This window comes from Entelurus aequoreus, linkage group LG25, assembly GCF_033978785.1.
Source record: "Entelurus aequoreus isolate RoL-2023_Sb linkage group LG25, RoL_Eaeq_v1.1, whole genome shotgun sequence".
NCBI lineage: Eukaryota > Metazoa > Chordata > Actinopteri > Syngnathiformes > Syngnathidae > Entelurus > Entelurus aequoreus.
Window position 1 is genome coordinate 41701137 of NC_084755.1, and position 24471 is coordinate 41725607.

A 24471-nucleotide genomic window follows, 5' to 3' on the forward strand; every position below is an offset into this window, starting at 1 on the left:
CCTAAAATAACAGAAACCACATTAAGCTTCATAAACAAACCAATCCTTAAACACATTTTTTCAACTTCCACCCAAAACAAAGACACAATAGGACAATACCAAAACAAATGCAGGGTGGATTCAGGCTCCTGACAACACAATCAGCAATCATCTGACTCTGTCATATTCCATAATTTTAACATTTTCCCTGTGGGTAAGAAGTTATAAATATTTTTTATTTGAAAATAACGATTTTGCACATCGATAGTGGTTTTATATATTAGTTTGAATATGGCATCCCATGGCAACGGGCAGTCAAAAAAGTCCTCCCATTTTCCATTTGTGTTGTATGAGGCAGCCTTCAAAGATTTCTTTATTAAGTAAAAATTATATATTTTTCTATTTATTTTAGTTCCTTTTTGCCAACTAGAATTTCTTATAAGAGGTTTACAAACTAATAATTTAGTAGTTCCATAATTAATTATTTGTTTTCATCTTTTCCCAATTACTCCAGTTAGTTGATAAAATGAAAAGCTTGAGCAAGCATCACCATACATAGCTCTAAATTCATCATACTTCATAATGTTACCATTCTCATTGATAATATCATTGACAAAAATGATTCCTCTTTCAAACATATTTTTCCAAAAGAAAGGCTTTCCATCTATTACAATATTAGAGTTCATCCATATTAATTGCTGCAAAATATCGTCTCTTTTTTCTGGCACATAAAATTGAAAACACCACTATGAGTGGATTGTTTCCTTTATGTTTCCCAGCAGACTCTCTGGGAGGGGATCACTTGTAAAAAAGGATACAATTTCTTTTGATACAGTACATGTTTTTTGTCCAACAGGACATTTGTGTACCACTCAATGTTTAAATACATCTTTGGAACAATTGATGCTTTTAAAGACAGACACATAGCTTCAAGGTTGAGAAGTTTCAGGCCCCCATATTCATACTCTACAAAATCTTTCTTTTAATCTTTTCTGGTTTGCCGTTCCAGACAAAATCGAAGACCCTCCGCTCATAAATCTTAAAAAAGTTTTGTGATGGAGCTGGTAATAACAAAAACAAATAAATAAATTGAGGAATAATTAACGAGTTGGCAATAGACATTTTACCATACAAGGTTAGGGATTTCCCTTTCCATAATTGCATAATTTTGTCCAGCTTTCTTAGTCGATTATCATAATTTACTGAGCCTAGATCTTCCAGATTTTCTGGGACAACAACACCAAGTATGTTAACTGGTCCATCTGTCCACAAAACAGGCACTTTGCATTCCATTCGAAAGGACGTTCCCTTTAGATTTCCGATCCTTAACATTTTACAATTATCATAATTAAGCTTAAGGCCAGATTGCTGTGAAAATATGTCCAAAAGATTAAGAAGGTTCCGCAAACAATGAGGAAAAATCTTATCTTTGTGAATCAGCCTTTTCTGACATGAACTTCATCAAGAACAAACACAGAACACGCCTCACTGATGCACATCTGCAAGACTCACTCAGAGTTGCAGTGTCAAGTTACACACCAGAGTACAACACACTAGTTAACAGCATGCAATGCCAGGCTTCCCACTAACTGACAAAGAAACAGATAACAGATTTGGTGTCCAGTTCAAAGTGTGACATGATTTAAAAATTTGAGAGTTTACTTTTGTATTTTACATGAGTTATTATTTGTACAAACATGGTGCAAAGTAATTCATGATTTGTTCAAAAATGTTAGTGGCTAGCTAGTTAAAATGGGATATTGTGATTTCACAAGACTGTCTTAGAAGTGATCATTTGAAAATGTTAAATTTGAAAAATGTGCACTTAGAGAAAATATAAAAATAAAGTGTTGCATATTGATATTTATCTGTTTCTATATATATTTATTGTGAGAAATCATTAAGATGATCAGTGTTTCCACAAAGATAAATATCATTAATTATTAATAATAACAGAGTTAAAGGTAAATTGAGCAAATTGGCTACTTCTGGCAATTTATTTAAGTGTGTATCTAACTGGTAGCCCTTCGCATTAATCACTACCCAAGAAGTAGCCCTTGGTTTCAAAAAGGTTGGTGACCCCTGGTCTAAACGATACCGTTTGATCAGCTGCTCGTCATCAAAAAAAAACAACAACATTGTTCCGTTCCCTGAACGTTGGCGCACGTCTCTCTCGCCTCAGTGCCATCCCCTGCTGGCAACTCCTAACCACTTAAGACACCTCTGAAGGTCTCTTAAATATCGTGGAGAGTAGGAGTGATTCTTAGACTTAAGAACGTTGATAAAAAGCTTTTATTCTTAAGTTTGAGAGTAGGACTAAATTTCGCAAATTCTCAGGACTTAAGTGTAAAATGGCACTCTAAGAAGCTTGATAAGTACGGCCCCTGATCTTTTCAAATGGGACTTCAGTCTAAACCGCAGGTGTGAAACTGAAGGCAGACATGGCCCGCAAGAGCTTGGAAATAATATGCGTTAATAAAGTACCTAATCTTTTCTTATGCCTGGTTCACACCAACGCTGCTCTTTAAAGCGGCGAGCAAAGCGCCGTCATTTTTGTCAATTTTTCCACGAATATCCCGATCTCCGAAGTAATGTTATGCTTTGATACGCTCTGATACGAATTAGTTGCCGCTTTGTTACCGTTCCTCACGATTTGATACGCTTTAAATCACGCTTTGATACGTTTTATTACGCTTTATTGAACTTTATTCAATCAATCAATCAATCAATGTTTATTTATATAGCCCTAAATCACAAGTGTCTCAAAGATCAAAGATCGCTTTGATGCAATCCTGACGCTTTAAATCAGGCTCGGACATGATTATCAAGCTCTGTTGTGCATTGTTACAACAAAAATAAGAAAAAAATGTGAAAAACTCAGTATACTAAGTTTTCCCCACATTTTTTTTAGATTTATCTATTTATTTGATTTCTCTTTTTGTTTTATTATATACAGGATAAAACACATAATGTAATAAAAAAGAAAAATATGGTGAACAAATAAGTAAAAAAAAAAAAGTGAAAAACTCAGTATACTGTTTTCCACATTTTTTATATTCATTTATTTTTTCAATTTCTCTTTTTTTCGTTATATTATGTTTATTATTTATTATGTTTTATATCTTCATTTATTTTATTTCTTTGTCATCTTAATAAATATCTATCTTTCATTTCTTATGCTAGTTGACAACAATAAAAGGCATTTCTTTTAAACGTAACATTCTCTTTATTATTAACATTTTCATCCAGAAAAATGACAGACAGTAATGTCAAAGTGCAACATCAAACAGCAGAAGTGCAGAAACAATGATCATGGTATAAAAAAGGCAATGATGCAAAAGAGAATGGATTTAATCCTGTGTTGGTTTTACATCAAGTTTCAATGTCACTAGTCAATATCACAGTCACTTCCTATTGAGCTTTGAGCCAACATCTGTTAAGCTTTCCTACGCTTTGAGTCAAACTTTGCTGAGCTTTGTCACGCTTTGATACGCTCTCGGCGCTTTATTCCATTCTTGACAGAGCGCAGAATTTTTTTAAACCGTTTAGAAAATGTTGGCGAACTTGTCGCATGTCCCGCTTCACTGCAAGCTTTCCCACCATCCATTAGGACCCTCACGCTTTAATCAGGCTTTAACGCCGCTTTGCATGCCGCGTCAAAGCGCCGTTGGTGTGAACCTAGCATTACTAAATGTATTCGCTTTTTTCCATTTTGATGGAAAAGATATGTACTGTACCTTTTTTATAAACTTTAATAGTATCCAATATCTCAACAAATATACTTTCCAAAGTTTTTTTTGTTCCAATAAAAGCACATACCTAAATATCTGCTTGACTTATTTTTTCAAAGCAAGTTATCCATTGTAAAAATGACAATAGATTTCATGGTATTACAGGATAATACTGTAAATGGAAAAAAAACGACCTCAGTTTATTTAAGGTAAAATTCTGTCGACTGGGCTGTTTGTTTGGGGGTTTTACCATCAAATCTGTGGTTGTTGTTTTTACAATGTCCATTCAGAAGAAATAGCCATTAGCAATTGATGCTGTGGCACATTTGTGTACGTGTTCAACTAAACTTCCTGTAGATCCACGCTCATGTCCTCTACTCACTCTTATTTTGTAGTAGTCGCAACTTCCTTTGTTTTCACTTTATCCAAGTGTGCAGTGTCAACTAGTCTTTGGCGTGCAGTCAACTAGTCTTTGGTGTGCAGTGTCAACTAGTCTTTGGCGTGCAGTGTCAACTAGTGTTTGGTGTGCAGTGTCAACTAGTGTTTGGCGTGCAGTCAACTAGTCTTTGGCGTGCAGTGTCAACTAGTCTTTGGCGTGCAGTGTCAACTAGTGTTTGGTGTGCAGTGTCAACTAGTCTTTGGTGTGCAATCAACTAGTCTTTGGCGTGCAGTCAACTAGTCTTTGGTGTGCAGTCAACTAGTCTTTGGCGTGCAGTGTCATCTAGTCTTTGGTGTGCAGTCAACTAGTCTTTGGCGTGCAGTGTCAACTAGTCTTTGGCGTGCAGTGTCAACTAGTCTTTGGCGTGCAGTGTCAACTAGTGTTTGGTGTGCAGTGTCAACTAGTCTTTGGTGTGCAGTCAACTAGTCTTTGGCGTGCAGTCAACTAGTCTTTGGTGTGCAGTCAACTAGTCTTTGGTGTGCAGTGTCATCTAGTCTTTGGTGTGCAGTCAACTAGTCTTTGGCGTGCAGTGTCAACTAGTCTTTGGTGTGCAGTCAACTAGTCTTTGGTGTGCAGTCAACTAGTCTTTGGCGTGCAGTGTCAACTAGTCTTTGGTGTGCAGTGTCAACTAGTCTTTGGTGTGCAGTGTCAACTAGTCTTTGGCGTGCAGTCAACTAGTCTTTGGCGTGCAGTGTCAACTAGTCTTTGGCGTGCAGTCAACTAGTCTTTGGCGTGCAGTCAACTAGTCTTTGGCGTGCAGTGTCAACTAGTCTTTGGCGTGCAGTTTCAACTAGTCTTTGGTGTGCAGTCAACTAGTCTTTGGTGTGCAGTCAACTAGTCTTTGGTGTGCAGTCAACTAGTCTTTGGTGTGCAGTGTCAACTAGTCTTTGGTGTGCAGTCAACTAGTCTTTGGCGTGCAGTGTCAACTAGTCTTTGGTGTGCAGTCAACCAGTCTTTTGTGTGCAGTCAACCAGTCTTTTGTGTGCAGTCAACCAGTCTTTGGCGTGCAGTGTCAACTAGTCTTTGGCGTGCAGTGTCAACTAGTCTTTGGTGTGCAGTGTCAACTAGTCTTTGGCGTGCAGTCAACTAGTCTTTGGCGCGCAGTGTGAACTAGTCTTTGGCGTGCAGTCAACTAGTCTTTGGTGTGCAGTATCAACTAGTCTTTGGCGCGCAGTCAACTAGTCTTTGGCGCGCAGTCAACTAGTCTTTGGCGCGCAGTCAACTAGTCTTTGGCGTGCAGTTTCAACTAGTCTTTGGCGTGCAGTGTCAACTAGTCTTTGGTGTGCAGTTTCAACTAGTCTTTGGCGTGCAGTGTCAACTAGTCTTTGGTGTGCAGTGTCAACTAGTCTTTGGCGTGCAGTGTCAACTAGTCTTTGGTGTGCAGTCAACTAGTCTTTGGTGTGCAGTGTCAACTAGTCTTTGGCGTGCAGTGTCAACTAGTCTTTGGCGTGCAGTGTCAACTAGTCTTTGGCGTGCAGTCAACTAGTCTTTGGTGTGCAGTCAACCAGTCTTTGGCGTGCAGTGTCAACTAGTCTTTGGCGTGCAGTGTCAACTAGTCTTTGGCGTGCAGTGTCAACTAGTCTTTGGCGTGCAGTGTCAACTAGTCTTTGGTGTGCAGTGTCAACTAGTGTTTGGTGTGCAGTGTCAACTAGTCTTTGGTGTGCAGTCAACTAGTCTTTGGCGTGCAGTCAACTAGTCTTTGGTGTGCAGTCAACTAGTCTTTGGCGTGCAGTCAACTAGTCTTTGGTGTGCAGTCAACTAGTCTTTGGCGTGCAGTCAACTAGTCTTTGGTGTGCAGTCATCTAGTCTTTGGTGTGCAGTCAACTAGTCTTTGGCGTGCAGTCAACTAGTCTTTGGTGTGCAGTCAACTAGTCTTTGGCGTGCAGTCAACTAGTCTTTGGTGTGCAGTCAACTAGTCTTTGGCGTGCAGTCAACTAGTCTTTGGTGTGCAGTCATCTAGTCTTTGGTGTGCAGTCAACTAGTCTTTGGCGTGCAGTGTCAACTAGTCTTTGGCGTGCAGTGTCAACTAGTCTTTGGCGTGCAGTGTCAACTAGTGTTTGGCGTGCAGTGTCAACTAGTCTTTGGTGTGCAGTCAACTAGTCTTTGGCGTGCAGTCAACTAGTCTTTGGTGTGCAGTCAACTAGTCTTTGGTGTGCAGTGTCATCTAGTCTTTGGTGTGCAGTCAACTAGTCTTTGGCGTGCAGTGTCAACTAGTCTTTGGTGTGCAGTCAACTAGTCTTTGGTGTGCAGTCAACTAGTCTTTGGCGTGCAGTGTCAACTAGTCTTTGGTGTGCAGTGTCAACTAGTCTTTGGTGTGCAGTGTCAACTAGTCTTTGGCGTGCAGTCAACTAGTCTTTGGCGTGCAGTGTCAACTAGTCTTTGGCGTGCAGTCAACTAGTCTTTGGCGTGCAGTCAACTAGTCTTTGGCGTGCAGTGTCAACTAGTCTTTGGCGTGCAGTTTCAACTAGTCTTTGGTGTGCAGTCAACTAGTCTTTGGTGTGCAGTCAACTAGTCTTTGGTGTGCAGTCAACTAGTCTTTGGTGTGCAGTGTCAACTAGTCTTTGGTGTGCAGTCAACTAGTCTTTGGCGTGCAGTGTCAACTAGTCTTTGGTGTGCAGTCAACCAGTCTTTTGTGTGCAGTCAACCAGTCTTTGGCGTGCAGTGTCAACTAGTCTTTGGCGTGCAGTGTCAACTAGTCTTTGGTGTGCAGTGTCAACTAGTCTTTGGCGTGCAGTCAACTAGTCTTTGGCGCGCAGTGTGAACTAGTCTTTGGCGTGCAGTCAACTAGTCTTTGGTGTGCAGTATCAACTAGTCTTTGGCGCGCAGTCAACTAGTCTTTGGCGCGCAGTCAACTAGTCTTTGGCGTGCAGTTTCAACTAGTCTTTGGCGTGCAGTGTCAACTAGTCTTTGGTGTGCAGTTTCAACTAGTCTTTGGCGTGCAGTGTCAACTAGTCTTTGGTGTGCAGTGTCAACTAGTCTTTGGCGTGCAGTGTCAACTAGTCTTTGGTGTGCAGTCAACTAGTCTTTGGTGTGCAGTGTCAACTAGTCTTTGGCGTGCAGTGTCAACTAGTCTTTGGCGTGCAGTGTCAACTAGTCTTTGGCGTGCAGTCAACTAGTCTTTGGTGTGCAGTCAACCAGTCTTTGGCGTGCAGTGTCAACTAGTCTTTGGCGTGCAGTGTCAACTAGTCTTTGGCGTGCAGTGTCAACTAGTCTTTGGTGTGCAGTCAACTAGTCTTTGGCGTGCAGTGTCAACTAGTCTTTGGCGTGCAGTGTCAACTAGTCTTTGGCGTGCAGTGTCAACTAGTCTTTGGTGTGCAGTCAACTAGTCTTTGGTGTGCAGTGTCAACTAGTCTTTGGCGTGCAGTGTCAACTAGTCTTTGGCGTGCAGTCAACTAGTCTTTGGTGTGCAGTCAACCAGTCTTTGGCGTGCAGTGTCAACTAGTCTTTGGCGTGCACTGTCAACTAGTCTTTGGCGTGCAGTGTCAACTAGTCTTTGGTGTGCAGTCAACTAGTCTTTGGCGTGCAGTGTCAACTAGTCTTTGGCGTGCAGTGTCAACTAGTCTTTGGTGTGCAGTCAACTAGTCTTTGGTGTGCAGTCAACTAGTCTTTGGTGTGCAGTGTCAACTAGTCTTTGGCGTGCAGTCAACTAGTCTTTGGCGTGCAGTCAACTAGTCTTTGGCGTGCAGTGTCAACTAGTCTTTGGCGTGCAGTCAACTAGTCTTTGGTGTGCAGTCAACTAGTCTTTGGCGTGCAGTGTCAACTAGTCTTTGGTGTGCAGTCAACTAGTCTTTGGCGTGCAGTCAACTAGTCTTTGGCGTGCAGTCAACTAGTCTTTGGTGTGCAGTCAACTAGTCTTTGGTGTGCAGTCAACTAGTCTTTGGTGTGCAGTGTCAACTAGTCTTTGGCGTGCAGTGTCAACTAGTCTTTGGCGTGCAGTCAACTAGTCTTTGGCGTGCAGTGTCAACTAGTCTTTGGCGTGCAGTGTCAACTAGTCTTTGGCGTGCAGTGTCAACTAGTCTTTGGTGTGCAGTCAACTAGTCTTTGGCGTGCAGTGTCAACTAATCTTTGGCGTGCAGTGTCAACTAGTCTTTGGTGTGCAGTCAACTAGTCTTTGGCGTGCAGTGTCAACTAGTCTTTGGCGTGCAGTGTCAACTAGTCTTTGGCGTGCAGTGTCAACTAGTCTTTGGCGTGCAGTGTCAACTAGTCTTTGGCGTGCAGTGTCAACTAGTCTTTTGCGTGCAGTGTCAACTAGTCTTTGGCGTGCAGTGTCAACTAGTGTTTGGCGTGCAGTGTCAACTAGTCTTTTGCGTGCAGTGTGAACTAGTGTTTGGCGTGTTGCAGATCCAGCGGCACTCCCGAGTGAGACGTGTGCATTAGACGTCTGGACGTTGAGGACAAAATGGACGACGTCGTCTGCCTGGCGACGCCTCAAGCCGATTGACGTGAGATGATAATGACGAGTGTATGAGATGACATCACCACCTTCAGGCCCCCCCAACCCAAAGCCTGTGGATAACTGACTCCTCCCCCTAGAAAACACCTAAAGCCCCGCCTCCTGTCCCACCGCGGCCGAACTGGCCGAACAGCTGGCGCGTGGCCCTCCAGGCGGGGGCGGGGCGCTAATCACAAACACTTTTTGTTGCTCTTACTTTTCTTCTGCTGGAACGTGACGAGGGATTGCCGGAAGACGCCTGGCCACGCCCCCGTCCCTTAAAGGACTCCAGCACTAAAAGCACTTGAGGGGGGCAAGTGCCAAATGGAAGTTGGGTCATTCAACATTTTGAAGATGTTTGTTAAAGGTTCTATTTTTCCATTGTTCTGAAGAAAACACAATAAAAGATATGAAACATTCCCCAAGCACTTCCTGTGGTTTCACTTGTCTTGACCATGGAGACACTCAGCACACTGCGGCCGTCCTCCGTGGAACTTGCAGCGCCACCTGCCCACTTCTAGTCCAATCAGCCGCTTCCAGGGCTTTTATTTTGGTGAGCTGTGTTGACATGTTGAATTGTGCATCATTGAAATCTTTTTATTTCCTATTCAACTTGAGTGAACCAATAAAGTCTATATTGTACAGAAGCTTCTGCCCCTCCTTACCACGCACTCACCCAACATTTATCTTCTGCCCCTCCTTACCACGCACTCACCCAACATTTATCTTCTGCCCCTCCTTACCACGCACTCACCCAACATTTATCTTCTGCCCCTCCTTACCACGCACTCACCCAACATTTATCTTCTGCCCCTCCTTACCACGCACTCACCCAACATTTATCTTCTGCCCCTCCTTACCACGCACTCACCCAACATTTATCTTCTGCCCCTCCTTACCACGCACTCACCCAACATTTATCTTCTGCCCCTCCTTACCACGCACTCACCCAACATTTATTGGAAGGAAACTTATCAAGTGTCTGATCCATGAGAAGCAGCAAAGGTTCATTTATGTGTGTGTGTCCATCCATCCATTTTCTACCGCTTGTTCCTTTTGGGGTAGCGGGGGGTTCTGGAGCCTATCTCAGCTGCAATCGGGCGGGAGCCGGTGTACACCCTGGACAAGTCGCCACTTCATCAAAGGGCCAACACAAATAGGCAACATTCACACTCTAGGGCCAATTTTTAGGTGCATGTCTTTGGAGGTGGGAGGGGCCTATCCCCAGGTGCATGTCTTTGGAGGTGGGAGGGGCCTGTCCCCAGGTGCATGTCTTTGGATATATATATATATATATATATATATATATAGTTTTGTGTGCAAAGAAGCTTTTATAGTTTCATTAATTTATAGTTTTGTGTTAAAAGAAGCATTTATAGTTTCATATATATATATATATATATATATATATATATATATATATATATATATATATATACATATAGTTTTGTGTGCAAAGAAGCTTTTATAGTTTCATTAATTTATAGTTTTGTGTTAAAAGAACCATTTATAGTTTCATATATATATATGAAACTATCCTACCCTGGATATATTATATATATATATATATATATATATATATATATATATATATATATATATATATCCAGGGTGTACCCCGCCTTCCGCCCGAATCCAGCGACCCCAAAAGGGACAAGCGGTAAAAAATGGATGGATGTTTGTGTGCCGCAGAGCACGTGCCCGCGGCCCCTTGAGCGATGACTGCCCCAGCTTGTGCGCATGCGCACCACCTCCCGTCAATGTTGTCTCGGTGGAGGAGGAGTTAGCTTTGAGGCTAACGGGGCTAGCTTAGCTTCACGCTCACGCTTGACGTCCCACGCCGCCACAAGTGTTCGCAAAGGCGGTCACGGCGGCCGAGAGGTGCCGTCATGGTCGCCGAGAGGTGCCCCGCCTGGCGGCCCGCAAGCCAGGAGGACTTTGTCCGCTGTGTTGGAGGCCGCTAGCCGCGCTGAGCTAAGCCAGTGACGATGAGTGAAGAAATGTCTCCTGACTTCCTGTTGATGCGCCTCGTCTCCGCGGCCGAGTACGACCATCTGGACCACCTGGACCACCTGCAACACCTGGACCACCTGGATCACCTGCAACACCTGGACCACCTGCAACACCGGGACCACCTGCAACACCTGGACCACCTGCAACACCGGGACCACCTGCAACACCGGGACCACCTGGACCAGCCCCAACGTTTCATGTCCGGGAAAGCTGGGCTGGGTCACAGCGGCGGCCCCCTGCCGGCCCTCGGCTTGGCCTCTCCGCACTACTCGCCTGTGCCCGGCAAAGGTGAGCTGGAAGGCGGGCTGCTGTTGAGGGAGCCTCCCCCGTCCTCCGAGGCGCCGCCGTCCCGCCCACCCGCGGAGGATTTCGCGGTCGCCGCTCAGTGCTTCGTGGATTTCCACGAGGATCCTGGGTCCAGGGCGCAGTTGATGGTGTTCCAGAACTTGCTTTGCTCCTCTGACCGGATCCTGGAGAGGCCCCCGCCTTCGGGGTTCCTGCGGGTGGGAGGGGAGAGACAGCAGGTGGACTCGGACTCGGGTTCCTATCCGGCTCCTCCCAGACAGGACCAGGACCTCCACTGCGTCCTGTCCTCAGAGAAGAACCCTCAGTGGCGTGCAAAAGGCTCCCAGCCGGAGCGGGGTGTCCCCCCTTGCGAGTCGCTCATTTTCCGCCGGCACCACCAGGCTAAGTGGCCCCCAGGCCTGCTGGACCAGGCCCTGTCTCTGGGCTTGCTGGATGCCAGTAAGAAGGACTCTGTGGTGGCTTTGGACCCGCTGGGGGAGGACAAGGCCACAAGTGTGGAAAGGGACCAGACGGTCCACCCGCTCCCTCGGTGCTCCTGTCACCTGGACCCTGGGAATCAGGGAGTGGTACCAGGAGAAGACCCAAGCCAGACCAGCGATGCACTGCTGGTCCTGGAGGGATTGGGACGGCCGGGAGGGGAGGTGTCTGGGGAAGTGGGGACACGCAGAAGGCTGGAACCTTTGTTCTCCGGCAGGACCCTCAGTGGACTGATGGAACAGGTCCACAGGCTGGCGGGGGAGGCAGGCGTCTGCGCCGGTCAGACCTGGGGACCCTCGCTGGACCTCCACGCTCCCGCATGCTCCAAACTTCCTCAAAGCCAAAGTCTCTCGTGCTGTGCCCACCTGTCTCCCAGCCCAGACCCCCAACCCTACCAGTCCCCTTCGCAGCCACACAGCACCCCCAAGCCTGGTCTGGGCCGATCCACCTCCCCTCTGTTGGTCCTGAAAGGTGACCTTGGGGCAGAGAGGACGTCCAGGTCAAAGTCCAGGAAAGGCGGGTCCCTGAAGGTCCGACTCGGCAAACTGTTCAGAACCAAGAGTTCCGGGGGCGGGCCAGCGGGGCTCCTGGACAAGAGGCCGTCCCTCGCGTGGTCCACCTTGTCAGGGGGGAGTCTGGTGGACGTGTGGGTGTCCAACATGGAGGAAGGTGGCAGGTAAGAGGTCAAGGGTCATCACCTTTTTCTTTTCTGTTTTCTTGCTGTGGTGATGCTAACGCTAACTTCCTGTTTGTCAGGCGCCCAACCTGCACGCCGCCATACGCAGGTGAGTGTGTGCTAATCGCTAGCATTAACTTTTGACCTCCTGTGGTCACCCAGGTGAGACTTTAGCCTTAACCTTTGACCTCCTGTGGTCACTCAGGTGAGACTTTAGCCTTAACCTTTGACCTCCTGTGGTCACCCAGGTGAGACTTAAGCCTTAACCTTTGACCTCCTGTGGTCAGCAGGTGAGACTTTAGCCTTAACCTTTGACCTCCTGTGGTCAGCAGGTGAGACGGTGTCCCTGCTGGACGTGGACTTCCACTCCCCTCGCCCCCCCACTCCTCCTCCCCCACCCAGACGGAGCCTCAGTCTGCTCGGTACTTCCTTCTTTTCTTCTTCTTTTCCTTTTTTATTTTCACTTCCTCTTTCCTTTTTCTTTGCTCTCCTCCTCCTTCTGTCTTTGCTTGTATTTTCTCCTCCCCCATTTCTTCTTCTTCTTCTTCTTCATGTGTCTCTGTCCTCGCCAACAGATGGTCTGGGAGGGGCCGCTGTGCCGCGGGGTTTGTCGCTGAGGTGCAACGGGGGGGCATCAATGCGGTCGCTGCCCCCCCGGCCAGTGGCCCCGCCCCCCTCCCTGAGCGTCAGCGGCGAGGCGCTGTCGGTCCTCCGGGCGTCACCCGGGCCCGTCGTGCGGCGACCCGACGTTCGGCCCCTCCCTCCGCGTCCGTGCCCTCGCCAGGCGGGGAACCTGGCCAGCAGCCTGCGGGAGCTGCAGAAGGTGGGTGTGGTGTGCAGAAGGTGGGTGTGGTGTGCGGGTGTGGTGTGCAGAAGGTGGGTGTGGTGTGTGGGTGTGATGTGCAGAAGGTGGGTGTGGTGTGCAGTAGGTGGGTGTGGTGTGTGGGTGTGGTGTGCAGAAGGTGGGTGTGGTGTGCGGGTGTGGTGTGCAGAAGGTGGGTGTGGTGTGCAGAAGGTGGGTGTGGTGTGCAGAAGGTGGGTGTGGTGTGCGGGTGTGGTGTGCAGAAGGTGGGTGTGGTGTGCAGTAGGTGGGTGTGGTGTGCAGAAGGTGGGTGTGGTGTGCAGTAGGTGGGTGTGGTGTACAGAAGGTGGGTGTGTTGTGCAGAAGGTGGGTGTGGTGTGCAGAAGGTGGGTGTGGTGTGCAGAAGGCGGGTGTGGTGTGTGGGTGTGGTGTGCAGAAGGCGGGTGTGGTGTGGTGTGCAGAAGGTGGGTGTGGTGTGTGGGTGTGTTGTGCAGAAGGTGGGTGTGGTGTGCGGGTGTGGTGTGCAGAAGGTGGGTGTGGTGTGGGTGTGGTGTGCAGTAAGTGGGTGTGGTGTGTGGGTGTGGTGTACAGAAGGTGGGTGTGTTGTGCAGAAGGCGGGTGTGGTGTGTGGGTGTGGTGTGCAGAAGGTGGGTGTGGTGTGTGGGTGTGGTGTGCAGAAGGTGGGTGTGGTGTGTGGGTGTGGTGTACAGAAGGTGGGTGTGTTGTGCAGAAGGCGGGTGTGGTGTGTGGGTGTGGTGTGCAGAAGGCGGGTGTGGTGTGCAGAAGGTGGGTGTGGTGTGTGGGTGTGGTGTGCAGAAGGTGGGTGTGGTGTGTGGGTGTGTTGTGCAGAAGGTGGGTGTGGTGTGCAGAAGGTGGGTGTGGTGTGCGGGTGTGTGCTATTAGCATTAGCATTGACATTAGCGTGCGCAGTGCGGCTGGTACTGGGGCCCCATGACCTGGGAGGATGCGGAGATGAAGTTGAAGGCCAAGGCGGACGGCTCCTTTCTGGTCCGGGACAGTTCTGACCCTCGCTACATCCTGAGTCTGAGCTTCAGGTCGCAGGGCGTGACTCACCACACGCGCATGGAGCATTACCGAGGTAACACACACGCACTCTCTTGGCGAGGTGCCCGCCTCTGACGGCGTGGTGTGGCATGGCGTGCTCCCGCAGGGACCTTCAGTCTCTGGTGTCACCCCAAGTTTGAGGACCGCTGCCACTCGCTGGTGGAGTTCATCGAGCGAGCCATGGCGCACTCCAAGGACGGGAAGTTCCTGTACTTCCTGCGCTCCCGAGTCCCAGGTAAGCTGACCTCACCTGTGTCTGACGTCCAGGTGCGACTTCCTGTTTGTGCGGCGCAGGTCTGCCGCCCACGCCGGTGCAGCTGCTGTACCCCGTGTCACGCTTCAGCAGCATCAAGTCCCTGCAGCACCTGTGTCGCTTCTGCATCCGCCAGCTGGTCCGCATGGACCACATCCAGGACCTGCCCCTGCCCAGGTAGGCACGCACACCTGGTCATGTAGCAAATATATCCAAAGTGAAGAAACATTTTTATTTCATCCAAACAAATACTTTTCTATAGTTATATTTGGATAAACAATCATAAATGAATCTTTCAGCACATACACAATGTTGACATCCATCCATCCATTTTCTACCGCTTGTCCCTACATCTATAATTATATTTTATTTTGATAAACAATCATTTACGTTCTGTAACTTGTATAATAACAAACTGTAGCAACATTGTTATTGTAAGTGTGAACACTGAGGAACTAGAATTCTAGCGTAGTAACACATCGGCGTGCTACGATATTAGCTGTAAAAGATAACTACGAGTGTTGTCCCGAGTGTTGTCCCGAGTGTTGTCCCGGTTGTTGTCCCGAGTGTTGTCCCGAGTGTTGTCCCAGTTGTTGTCCCGAGTGTTGTCCCAGTTGTTGTCCCGAGTGTTGTCCCAGTTGTTGTCCCGAGTGTTGTCCCGAGTGTTGTCCCGAGTGTTGTCCCGAGTGTTGTCCCAGTTGTTGTCCCGAGTGTTGTCCTGAGTGTTGTCCCAGTTGTTGTCCTGAGTGTTGTCCCAGTTGTTGTCCCGAGTGTTGTCCCGAGTGTTGTCCCAGTTGTTGTCCCGAGTGTTGTCCCGAGTGTTGTCCCGAGTGTTATCCCAGTTGTTGTCCCGAGTGTTGTCCTGAGTGTTGTCCCAGTTGTTGTCCCGAGTGTTGTCCCGGTTGTTGTCCCGAGTGTTGTCCCGAGTGTTGTCCCGAGTGTTGTCCCAGTTGTTGTCCCGAGTGTTGTCCAGAGTGTTGTCCCAGTTGTTGTCCCGAGTGTTGTCCCGAGTGTTGTCCCGAGTGTTGTCCCAGTTGTTGTCCCAGTTGTTGTCCCGAGTGTTGTCCAGAGTGTTGTCCCAGTTGTTGTCCCGAGTGTTGTCCCAGTTGTTGTCCCGAGTGTTGTCCCGAGTGTTGTCCTGAGTGTTGTCCCAGTTGTTGTCCCGAGTGTTGTCCCGAGTGTTGTCCCGAGTGTTGTCCCAGGTGTTGTCCCGAGTGTTGTCCCGAGTGTTGTCCCGAGTGTTGTCCCGAGTGTTGTCCCAGTTGTTGTCCCGGGTGTTGTCCCAGGTGTTGTCCCGAGTGTTGTCCCAAGTGTTGTCCCGAGTGTTGTCCCAGTTGTTGTCCCGAGTGTTGTCCCGAGTGTTGTCCCGAGTGTTGTCCCAGTTGTTGTCCCGAGTGTTGTCCAGAGTGTTGTCCCAGTTGTTGTCCCGAGTGTTGTCCCAGGTGTTGTCCCGAGTGTTGTCCCAGGTGTTGTCCCGAGTGTTGTCCCAGGTGTTGTCCCGAGTGTTGTCCCGAGTGTTGTCCCAGTTGTTGTCCCGAGTGTTGTCCCAAGTGTTGTCCCGAGTGTTGTCCCAGTTGTTGTCCCGAGTGTTGTCCCGAGTGTTATCCCAGTTGTTGTCCCGAGTGTTGTCCCAGTTGTTGTCCCGAGTGTTGTCCCGAGTGTTGTCCCGAGTGTTGTCCCGGTTGTTGTCCCGAGTGTTGTCCCAGTTGTTGTCCCGAGTGTTGTCCAGAGTGTTGTCCCGAGTGTTGTCCAGAGTGTTGTCCCGAGTGTTGTCCCAGTTGTTGTCCCGAGTGTTGTCCCGAGTGTTGTCCCAGTTGTTGTCCCAGTTGTTGTCCCGAGTGTTGTCCCGAGTGTTGTCCAGAGTGTTGTCCCAGTTGTTGTCCCGAGTGTTGTCCCAGTTGTTGTCCCGAGTGTTGTCCCGAGTGTTGTCCCGAGTGTTGTCCCAGTTGTTGTCCCGAGTGTTGTCCCGAGTGTTGTCCCGAGTGTTGTCCCGAGTGTTGTCCCGAGTGTTGTCCCGAGTGTTGTCCCAGTTGTTGTCCCGAGTGTTGTCCCAGTTGTTGTCCCGAGTGTTGTCCCAGTTGTTGTCCCGAGTGTTGTCCCAGGTGTTGTCCCAAGTGTTGTCCCGAGTGTTGTCCCAAGTGTTGTCCCGAGTGTTGTCCCGAGTGTTGTCCCAGTTGTTGTCCCGAGTGTTGTCCCGAGTGTTGTCCCGAGTGTTGTCCCGAGTGTTGTCCCAGGTGTTGTCCCAAGTGTTGTCCCGAGTGTTGTCCCAGGTGTTGTCCCGAGTGTTGTCCCGAGTGTTGTCCCAAGTGTTGTCCCAGGTGTTGTCCCAAGTGTTGTCCCGAGTGTTGTCCCAGGTGTTGTCCCGAGTGTTGTCCCGAGTGTTGTCCCAGTTGTTGTCCCGAGTGTTGTCCAGAGTGTTGTCCCAGTTGTTGTCCCGAGTGTTGTCCCAGGTGTTGTCCCGAGTGTTGTCCCAGTTGTTGTCCCGAGTGTTGTCCAGAGTGTTGTCCCAGTTGTTGTCCCGAGTGTTGTCCCGAGTGTTGTCCCAAGTGTTGTCCCGAGTGTTGTCCCAGTTGTTGTCCCGAGTGTTGTCCAGAGTGTTGTCCCAGTTGTTGTCCCGAGTGTTGTCCCAGGTGTTGTCCCGAGTGTTGTCCCAGTTGTTGTCCCGAGTGTTGTCCCAGGTGTTGTCCCGAGTGTTGTCCCAGTTGTTGTCCCGAGTGTTGTCCCAAGTGTTGTCCCGAGTGTTGTCCCGAGTGTTGTCCCAGTTGTTGTCCCGAGTGTTGTCCCGAGTGTTGTCCCGAGTGTTGTCCCAGTTGTTGTCCCGAGTGTTGTCCAGAGTGTTGTCCCGAGTGTTGTCCCGAGTGTTGTCCCAGTTGTTGTCCCGAGTGTTGTCCCAGGTGTTGTCCCGAGTGTTGTCCCAGGTGTTGTCCCGAGTGTTGTCCCAGTTGTTGTGAGTGTTGTCCCAAGTGTTGTCCCGAGTGTTGTCCCGAGTGTTGTCCCAGTTGTTGTCCCGAGTGTTGTCCCAGTTGTTGTCCCGAGTGTTGTCCAGAGTGTTGTCCCGAGTGTTGTCCCAGGTGTTGCCCCAGGTGTTGTCCCGAGTGTTGTCCCGAGTGTTGTCCCAAGTGTTGTCCCGAGTGTTGTCCCAGTTGTTGTCCCGAGTGTTGTCCAGAGTGTTGTCCCAGTTGTTGTCCAGAGTGTTGTCCCAGTTGTTGTCCCGAGTGTTGTCCCGAGTGTTGTCCCGAGTGTTGTCCCAAGTGTTGTCCCGAGTGTTGTCCCAGTTGTTGTCCCGAGTGTTGTCCAGAGTGTTGTCCCAGTTGTTGTCCCGAGTGTTGTCCCAGGTGTTGTCCCGAGTGTTGTCCCAGTTGTTGTCCCGAGTGTTGTCCCAGGTGTTGTCCCAGGTGTTGTCCCGAGTGTTGTCCAGAGTGTTGTCCCAGTTGTTGTCCCGAGTGTTGTCCCGAGTGTTGTCCCAGGTGTTGTCCCAGTTGTTGTCCCGAGTGTTGTCCAGAGTGTTGTTCCAGTTGTTGTCCCGAGTGTTGTCCCGAGTGTTGTCCCAGGTGTTGTCCCAGGTGTTGTCCCGAGTGTTGTCCAGAGTGTTGTCCAGAGTGTTGTCCCGAGTGTTGTCCCGGGTGTTGTCCCGAGTGTTGTCCCAGGTGTTGTCCCGAGTGTTGTCCCAGGTGTTGTCCCAGGTGTTGTCCCGAGTGTTGTCCCAGGTGTTGTCCCGAGTGTTGTCCCAGTTGTTGTCCCGAGTGTTGTCCCAAGTGTTGTCCCGAGTGTTGTCCCAGTTGTTGTCCCGAGTGTTGTCCCGAGTGTTATCCCAGTTGTTGTCCCGAGTGTTGTCCCGAGTGTTGTCCCAGTTGTTGTCCCGAGTGTTGTCCCGAGTGTTGTCCCGAGTGTTGTCCCGGTTGTTGTCCCGAGTGTTGTCCCAGTTGTTGTCCCGAGTGTTGTCCAGAGTGTTGTCCCGAGTGTTGTTCCAGTTGTTGTCCCGAGTGTTGTCCCGAGTGTTGTCCCAGTTGTTGTCCCAGTTGTTGTCCCGAGTGTTGTCCAGAGTGTTGTCCCGAGTGTTGTCCCGAGTGTTGTCCCGAGTGTTGTCCCAGTTGTTGTCCCGAGTGTTGTCCCGAGTGTTGTCCCGAGTGTTGTCCCAGTTGTTGTCCCAAGTGTTGTCCCGAGTGTTGTCCCAGTTGTTGTCCCGAGTGTTGTCCCAGTTGTTGTCCCGAGTGTTGTCCCAGGTGTTGTCCCAAGTGTTGTCCCGAGTGTTGTCCCAAGTGTTGTCCCGAGTGTTGTCCCAGTTGTTGTCCCGAGTGTTGTCCCGAGTGTTGTCCCGAGTGTTGTCCAGAGTGTTGTCCCAGTTGTTGTCCCGAGTGTTGTCCCAGGTGTTGTCCCGAGTGTTGTCCCAGTTGTTGTCCCGAGTGTTGTCCAGAGTGTTGTCCCAGTTGTTGTCCCGAGTGTTGTCCCGAGTGTTGTCCCAGTTGTTGTCCCGAGTGTTGTCCAGAGTGTTGTCCCAGTTGTTGTCCCGAGTGTTGTCCCAGGTGTTGTCCCGAGTGTTGTCCCAGTTGTTGTCCCGAGTGTTGTCCCAGGTGTTGTCCCGAGTGTTGTCCCAGTTGTTGTCCCGAGTGTTGTCCCAAGTGTTGTCCCGAGTGTTGTCCCGAGTGTTGTCCCAGTTGTTGTCCCGAGTGTTGTCCCGAGTGTTGTCCCAGTTGTTGTCCCGAGTGTTGTCCAGAGTGTTGTCCCGAGTGTTGTCCCAGCTGTTGTCCCGAGTGTTGTCCCAGGTGTTGTCCCGAGTGTTGTCCCAGTTGTTGTCCCGAGTGTTGTCCCAAGTGTTGTCCCGAGTGTTGTCCCGAGTGTTGTCCCAGTTGTTGTCCCGGGTGTTGTCCCGAGTGTTGTCCCAGTTGTTGTCCCGAGTGTTGTCCAGAGTGTTGTCCCGAGTGTTGTCCCAGGTGTTGCCCCAGGTGTTGTCCCGAGTGTTGTCCCGAGTGTTGTCCCAAGTGTTGTCCCGAGTGTTGTCCCAGTTGTTGTCCCGAGTGTTGTCCAGAGTGTTGTCCCAGTTGTTGTCCAGAGTGTTGTCCAGAGTGTTGTCCCAGTTGTTGTCCCGAGTGTTGTCCCGAGTGTTGTCCCGAGTGTTGTCCCAGTTGTTGTCCCGAGTGTTGTCCAGAGTGTTGTCCCAGTTGTTGTCCCGAGTGTTGTCCCAGTTGTTGTCCCGAGTGTTGTCCCAGTTGTTGTCCCGAGTGTTGTCCCAGGTGTTGTCCCAGGTGTTGTTCCAGTTGTTGTCCCGAGTGTTGTCCCAGTTGTTGTCCCGAGTGTTGTCCAGAGTGTTGTCCCAGTTGTTGTCCCGAGTGTTGTCCCAGGTGTTGTCCCGAGTGTTGTCCCAGTTGTTGTCCCGAGTGTTGTCCCAGGTGTTGTCCCAGGTGTTGTTCCAGTTGTTGTCCCGAGTGTTGTCCAGAGTGTTGTCCCAGTTGTTGTCCCGAGTGTTGTCCCGAGTGTTGTCCCGAGTGTTGTCCCAGTTGTTGTCCCGAGTGTTGTCCCGAGTGTTGTCCCGAGTGTTGTCCCAGTTGTTGTCCCAAGTGTTGTCCCGAGTGTTGTCCCAGTTGTTGTCCCGAGTGTTGTCCCAGTTGTTGTCCCGAGTGTTGTCCCAGGTGTTGTCCCAAGTGTTGTCCCGAGTGTTGTCCCAAGTGTTGTCCCGAGTGTTGTCCCAGTTGTTGTCCCGAGTGTTGTCCCGAGTGTTGTCCCGAGTGTTGTCCCGAGTGTTGTCCAGAGTGTTGTCCCAGTTGTTGTCCCGAGTGTTGTCCCAGGTGTTGTCCCGAGTGTTGTCCCAGTTGTTGTCCCGAGTGTTGTCCAGAGTGTTGTCCCAGTTGTTGTCCCGAGTGTTGTCCCGAGTGTTGTCCCAGTTGTTGTCCCGAGTGTTGTCCAGAGTGTTGTCCCAGTTGTTGTCCCGAGTGTTGTCCCAGGTGTTGTCCCGAGTGTTGTCCCAGTTGTTGTCCCGAGTGTTGTCCCAGGTGTTGTCCCGAGTGTTGTCCCAGTTGTTGTCCCGAGTGTTGTCCCAAGTGTTGTCCCGAGTGTTGTCCCGAGTGTTGTCCCAGTTGTTGTCCCGAGTGTTGTCCCAGTTGTTGTCCCGAGTGTTGTCCAGAGTGTTGTCCCGAGTGTTGTCCCAGCTGTTGTCCCGAGTGTTGTCCCAGGTGTTGTCCCGAGTGTTGTCCCAGTTGTTGTCCCGAGTGTTGTCCCAAGTGTTGTCCCGAGTGTTGTCCCGAGTGTTGTCCCAGTTGTTGTCCCGGGTGTTGTCCCGAGTGTTGTCCCAGTTGTTGTCCCGAGTGTTGTCCAGAGTGTTGTCCCGAGTGTTGTCCCAGGTGTTGCCCCAGGTGTTGTCCCGAGTGTTGTCCCGAGTGTTGTCCCAAGTGTTGTCCCGAGTGTTGTCCCAGTTGTTGTCCCGAGTGTTGTCCAGAGTGTTGTCCCAGTTGTTGTCCAGAGTGTTGTCCAGAGTGTTGTCCCAGTTGTTGTCCCGAGTGTTGTCCCGAGTGTTGTCCCGAGTGTTGTCCCAGTTGTTGTCCCGAGTGTTGTCCAGAGTGTTGTCCCAGTTGTTGTCCCGAGTGTTGTCCCAGTTGTTGTCCCGAGTGTTGTCCCAGTTGTTGTCCCGAGTGTTGTCCCAGGTGTTGTCCCAGGTGTTGTTCCAGTTGTTGTCCCGAGTGTTGTCCCAGTTGTTGTCCCGAGTGTTGTCCCAGTTGTTGTCCCGAGTGTTGTCCCAGGTGTTGTCCCGAGTGTTGTCCCAGTTGTTGTCCCGAGTGTTGTCCCAGGTGTTGTCCCAGGTGTTGTTCCAGTTGTTGTCCCGAGTGTTGTCCAGAGTGTTGTCCCAGTTGTTGTCCCGAGTGTTGTCCCGAGTGTTGTCCCGAGTGTTGTCCCAGGTGTTGTCCCAGGTGTTGTCCCGAGTGTTGTCCCGAGTGTTGTCCCGAGTGTTGTCCAGAGTGTTGTCCCAGTTGTTGTCCCGAGTGTTGTCCCGAGTGTTGTCCCGGGTGTTGTCCCAGGTGTTGCCCCAGGTGTTGTCCCGAGTGTTGTCCCGAGTGTTGTCCCGGGTGTTGTCCCAGGTGTTGTCCCAGGTGTTGTCCCGAGTGTTGTCCCAGGTGTTGTCCCGAGTGTTGTCCAAGGTGTTGTCCCGAGTGTTGTCCCAGTTGTTGTCCTGAGTGTTGTCCCAGGTGTTGCCCCAGGTGTTGTCCAAGTTGTTTCCCCAGTTGTTGTCCCGAGTGTTGTCTCAACTCTCTCACTTCCTGTCACTTCCTGTCTGCAGGACGCTGATCACGTACCTGTGCAGGTTCTACTACTACGACCCCGAGGAGGAGGTGGGCCCGCCTCCAGAAGAGCGTCAGGAGACCTGGAGCACGTGAGTCACGTGTTCCAGGTCCAAGTGTAAACATTTCCAACATGGATGCTCCCAACTGCCCACCGGACAGCCAATCAGCTCCCTGCGCTCAGTCCTGTAGACCAGGGGGGGTTGGACTTGTTCCGCCCAGCACCTTGATTGGCTGGGGAGGTCACGTGACCTCTCCTGAAGCCATGGTTAGCAAGAATGCTAAAGGTACAGAAGCTAATGTGAACGTGCACGCTAAAGTGGGCGGGGCTCTCCCGGTGCCCACACGGGATGTCATGTGACTGGGGAAAGATGATGTCATGATTGTGAGGTCAATAAAAGTGGGCGTGGCTTCCCTGTTTTTGTCAAGGTCAAAGGTGAGCAGTTTGTTTGAAGTTTAATGTTTAACAGAACCACACGTACACAAGTCCACTTTTCAGCCATGAAGAACCTGCTCCTGCTCCTGGTCCTGGTCCTGGTCCCGGTCCTGCTGGGTGTGCATCTGGCAGGTGAGTCCATTGATGAAAGTGAAGTGAATTATATTTATATAGCGCTTTTCTCCAGAGACTCCAAGCACTTTACATAGTGAAAGGCATGATGTAAGTTAAAGTAGTGTGGGTGCCACTGGGTCAGGTGCCTTGCCCAAGGACACAACGGGAGCGGGGATCGAACCTGGAACCCTCAAGTTGCTGACAGGGCTGCTCTACCAACCGAGCCACGCCGCCCCACAGTAACAACAACAAGCTGCATGTCCTTACATGTGTGTGTGTGCGTGCGCGTGTGTGTGTGTGTGTGTAGAGGCTGTGAGGTGTTTCGCACACTTCAGGAGCTCATCAGGTGAGTGTGAGGAGGAGCTGGGTGAAGTAGAAGAAGAAGATTGTTGCCAGAATCCTCACTATGGCTACGTCACACAAGATGGAAGCTGCCACTCCTGCGGGTCAGTACACACACACACACACACACATACACACACACACACATACACACACACACGTACACACACACACATACACACACACGTACACACACACACACGTACACACACGTACACACACACACACACACACGTGATTGTTCATCAACATGCTTTGTCTTCTTGACCAACAACATAGTTTGATGCCAACGTTCCTCCCAGAAAATGTTTGTGTTTTGTCTCCTGGCTTCACATCCTTGTACTCTCATTGAGCGTAAAGTCAGACCTTCACAATAAAAGCACACCAGTAAAATAAGACGGTTGCACCACAGTAGGTCTTATTTTTGTTCTGCAGATTTCTTTTTTTGTCAAGTGCAAATGTTGACACTAGACATGTCCTGATCTTAGAATCTTGGAATCATGGGTTCATGGAATCACAAGTTCATGGAATCATTAGATCATGGGTTCATGGAATCATTTGATCATGGAATCATAAATTCATGGGATAATTAGATCATTGAATCATGGGTTCATGGAATCATTACATCATGGGTTCATGGAATCATTAGATCATAGAATCATGAGTTCATGGGATCATTACATCATGGGTTCATGTGATTATTAGATCATGGAATCATGGGTTCATGGAATCATTACATCATGGAATCATAAATTCATGGGATAATTAGATCATTGAATCATGGGTTCATGTGATTATTAGATCATGGAATCATGGGTTCATGTCATTATTAGATCATGGAATCATGGGTTCATGGAATCATTACATCATGGGTTCATGGAATCATTAGATCATGGAATCATAAATTCATGGGATAATTAGATCATGGAATCATGGGTTCATGGAATCATTACATCATGGGTTCATGGAATCATTAGATCATGGAATCATAAATTTGTGGGATAATTAGATCATTGAATCATGGGTTCATGGGATTATTAGATCATGGAATCATGGGTTCATGGAATCATTACATCATGGGTTCATGGAATCATTACATCATAGGTTCATGGGATCATTAGATCATGGAATCATAAGTTCATAGAATAATGACATCATGTAATCAGTGATAATGATACTTGTGAGACAGCTACTTTATTTGCTGCCATGGAGGCCAGGATTGGTCTACAACACTGTGGAGGCACGTTAGCCACTGTGTTTGAAACACCAGCCTGGACTTCTCCTTCACCTGGAAAGTGTGTTTGTGTTCCTCTCAGTCCTCCAGGGTGGTCGGACTGGTCGCCATGGTTACCATGTAACGTCCTGTGTGGGGAAGGGGTGACCCAGAGGAGCAGGAAGTGTTTTGGCATCGACCAATCACATTGTGACAACACGGCGGACGCACTGCAGACACGACCTTGCACTGGCACCTGCTGCGATGGTACACACACACACACACACACACACACACACACACACACACACACACACACACACCTGAAGTAAGTGTGTGTGTGCAGAGGGGGGCTGGGCCTTGTGGCTCCCCTGGTCTCCCTGCTCACTCACCTGTGGAGGTCGCGGGGTCAGGAAGCGAGAGAGAATTTGCTCCGCCCCCCCTGAGTGTCACGCAGCCTGTGTAGGATCTTCAGAGGAGGCGGAGCCCTGCCTGGCCGACAACAGGTGTCCAGGTGTGTGTTGCGCAGGTGACAGGTGTGGTGGCGGGTGTGTGACCAGGTGTGTGTGTCAGTGCGCGGCGCCTGGTCCCCCTGGTCGGCGTGGTCGTTGTGCTCCGGCACGTGTGTCGACGACCAGCGCCACGACGTCGCCGTGCCCTCCAGAGAACGACGTCGCTCCTGTTCCAGCCCCGCCCCTTCCGCCGACACGCAGCCTCCTGGCGACGGTTGCCATGGAGACCCCGTGCAGCTCCAGGACTGCAGCGAGCTCCCCAAGTGTCCAGGTGAGACACACGGCGCTGTCGGGGCTCGGCCCCGCCCATTCTGATGACACCTTTCCACAGTGGACGGTCACTGGGGGGCGTGGTCACAGACGAGCGCTTGCTCCGCCCCCTGCGGAGAGGGACTTCAACTCTCCATGCGCAA

The 24471-nt window shown here is 49.8% G+C and overlaps 2 protein-coding genes across 5 annotated transcripts in view; both read left to right on the forward strand.

The window, feature by feature from the left end:
- kpnb1 (karyopherin (importin) beta 1) overlaps positions 1 to 9009 on the forward strand; it is a 29541-nt gene extending 20532 nt beyond the window's left edge. For both annotated transcript variants that reach the window (XM_062037421.1, XM_062037422.1), the window contains one exon: positions 8491 to 9009. In XM_062037421.1, coding sequence (XP_061893405.1) covers position 8491 — 1 coding nt within the window. In that variant the 3' untranslated portion in view covers positions 8492 to 9009. The remainder of the gene's footprint in view (positions 1 to 8490) is intronic.
- Positions 9010 to 10297: 1288 nt separating this feature from the next.
- On the forward strand, positions 10298 to 22437 carry LOC133642921 (suppressor of cytokine signaling 7-like). Of its 3 annotated transcripts, none has more exons than XM_062037339.1 (9): positions 10298 to 12053; positions 12134 to 12162; positions 12383 to 12475; positions 12629 to 12876; positions 13786 to 13954; positions 14027 to 14155; positions 14215 to 14350; positions 21441 to 22009; positions 22299 to 22437. In XM_062037339.1, the coding sequence occupies exons 1-8, from the start codon at positions 10570 to 10572 to the stop codon at positions 21535 to 21537; spliced, it is 2385 nt and encodes a 794-aa protein (XP_061893323.1). In that variant the 5' UTR covers positions 10298 to 10569; the 3' UTR covers positions 21538 to 22009; positions 22299 to 22437. The 3 variants fall into 3 exon arrangements, with proteins under 3 accessions (XP_061893323.1, XP_061893325.1, XP_061893326.1); XM_062037341.1 differs by having other exon boundaries at positions 12386 to 12475; XM_062037342.1 differs by lacking the exon at positions 12383 to 12475.
- The last annotated feature ends 2034 nt before the right edge of the window (positions 22438 to 24471 follow it).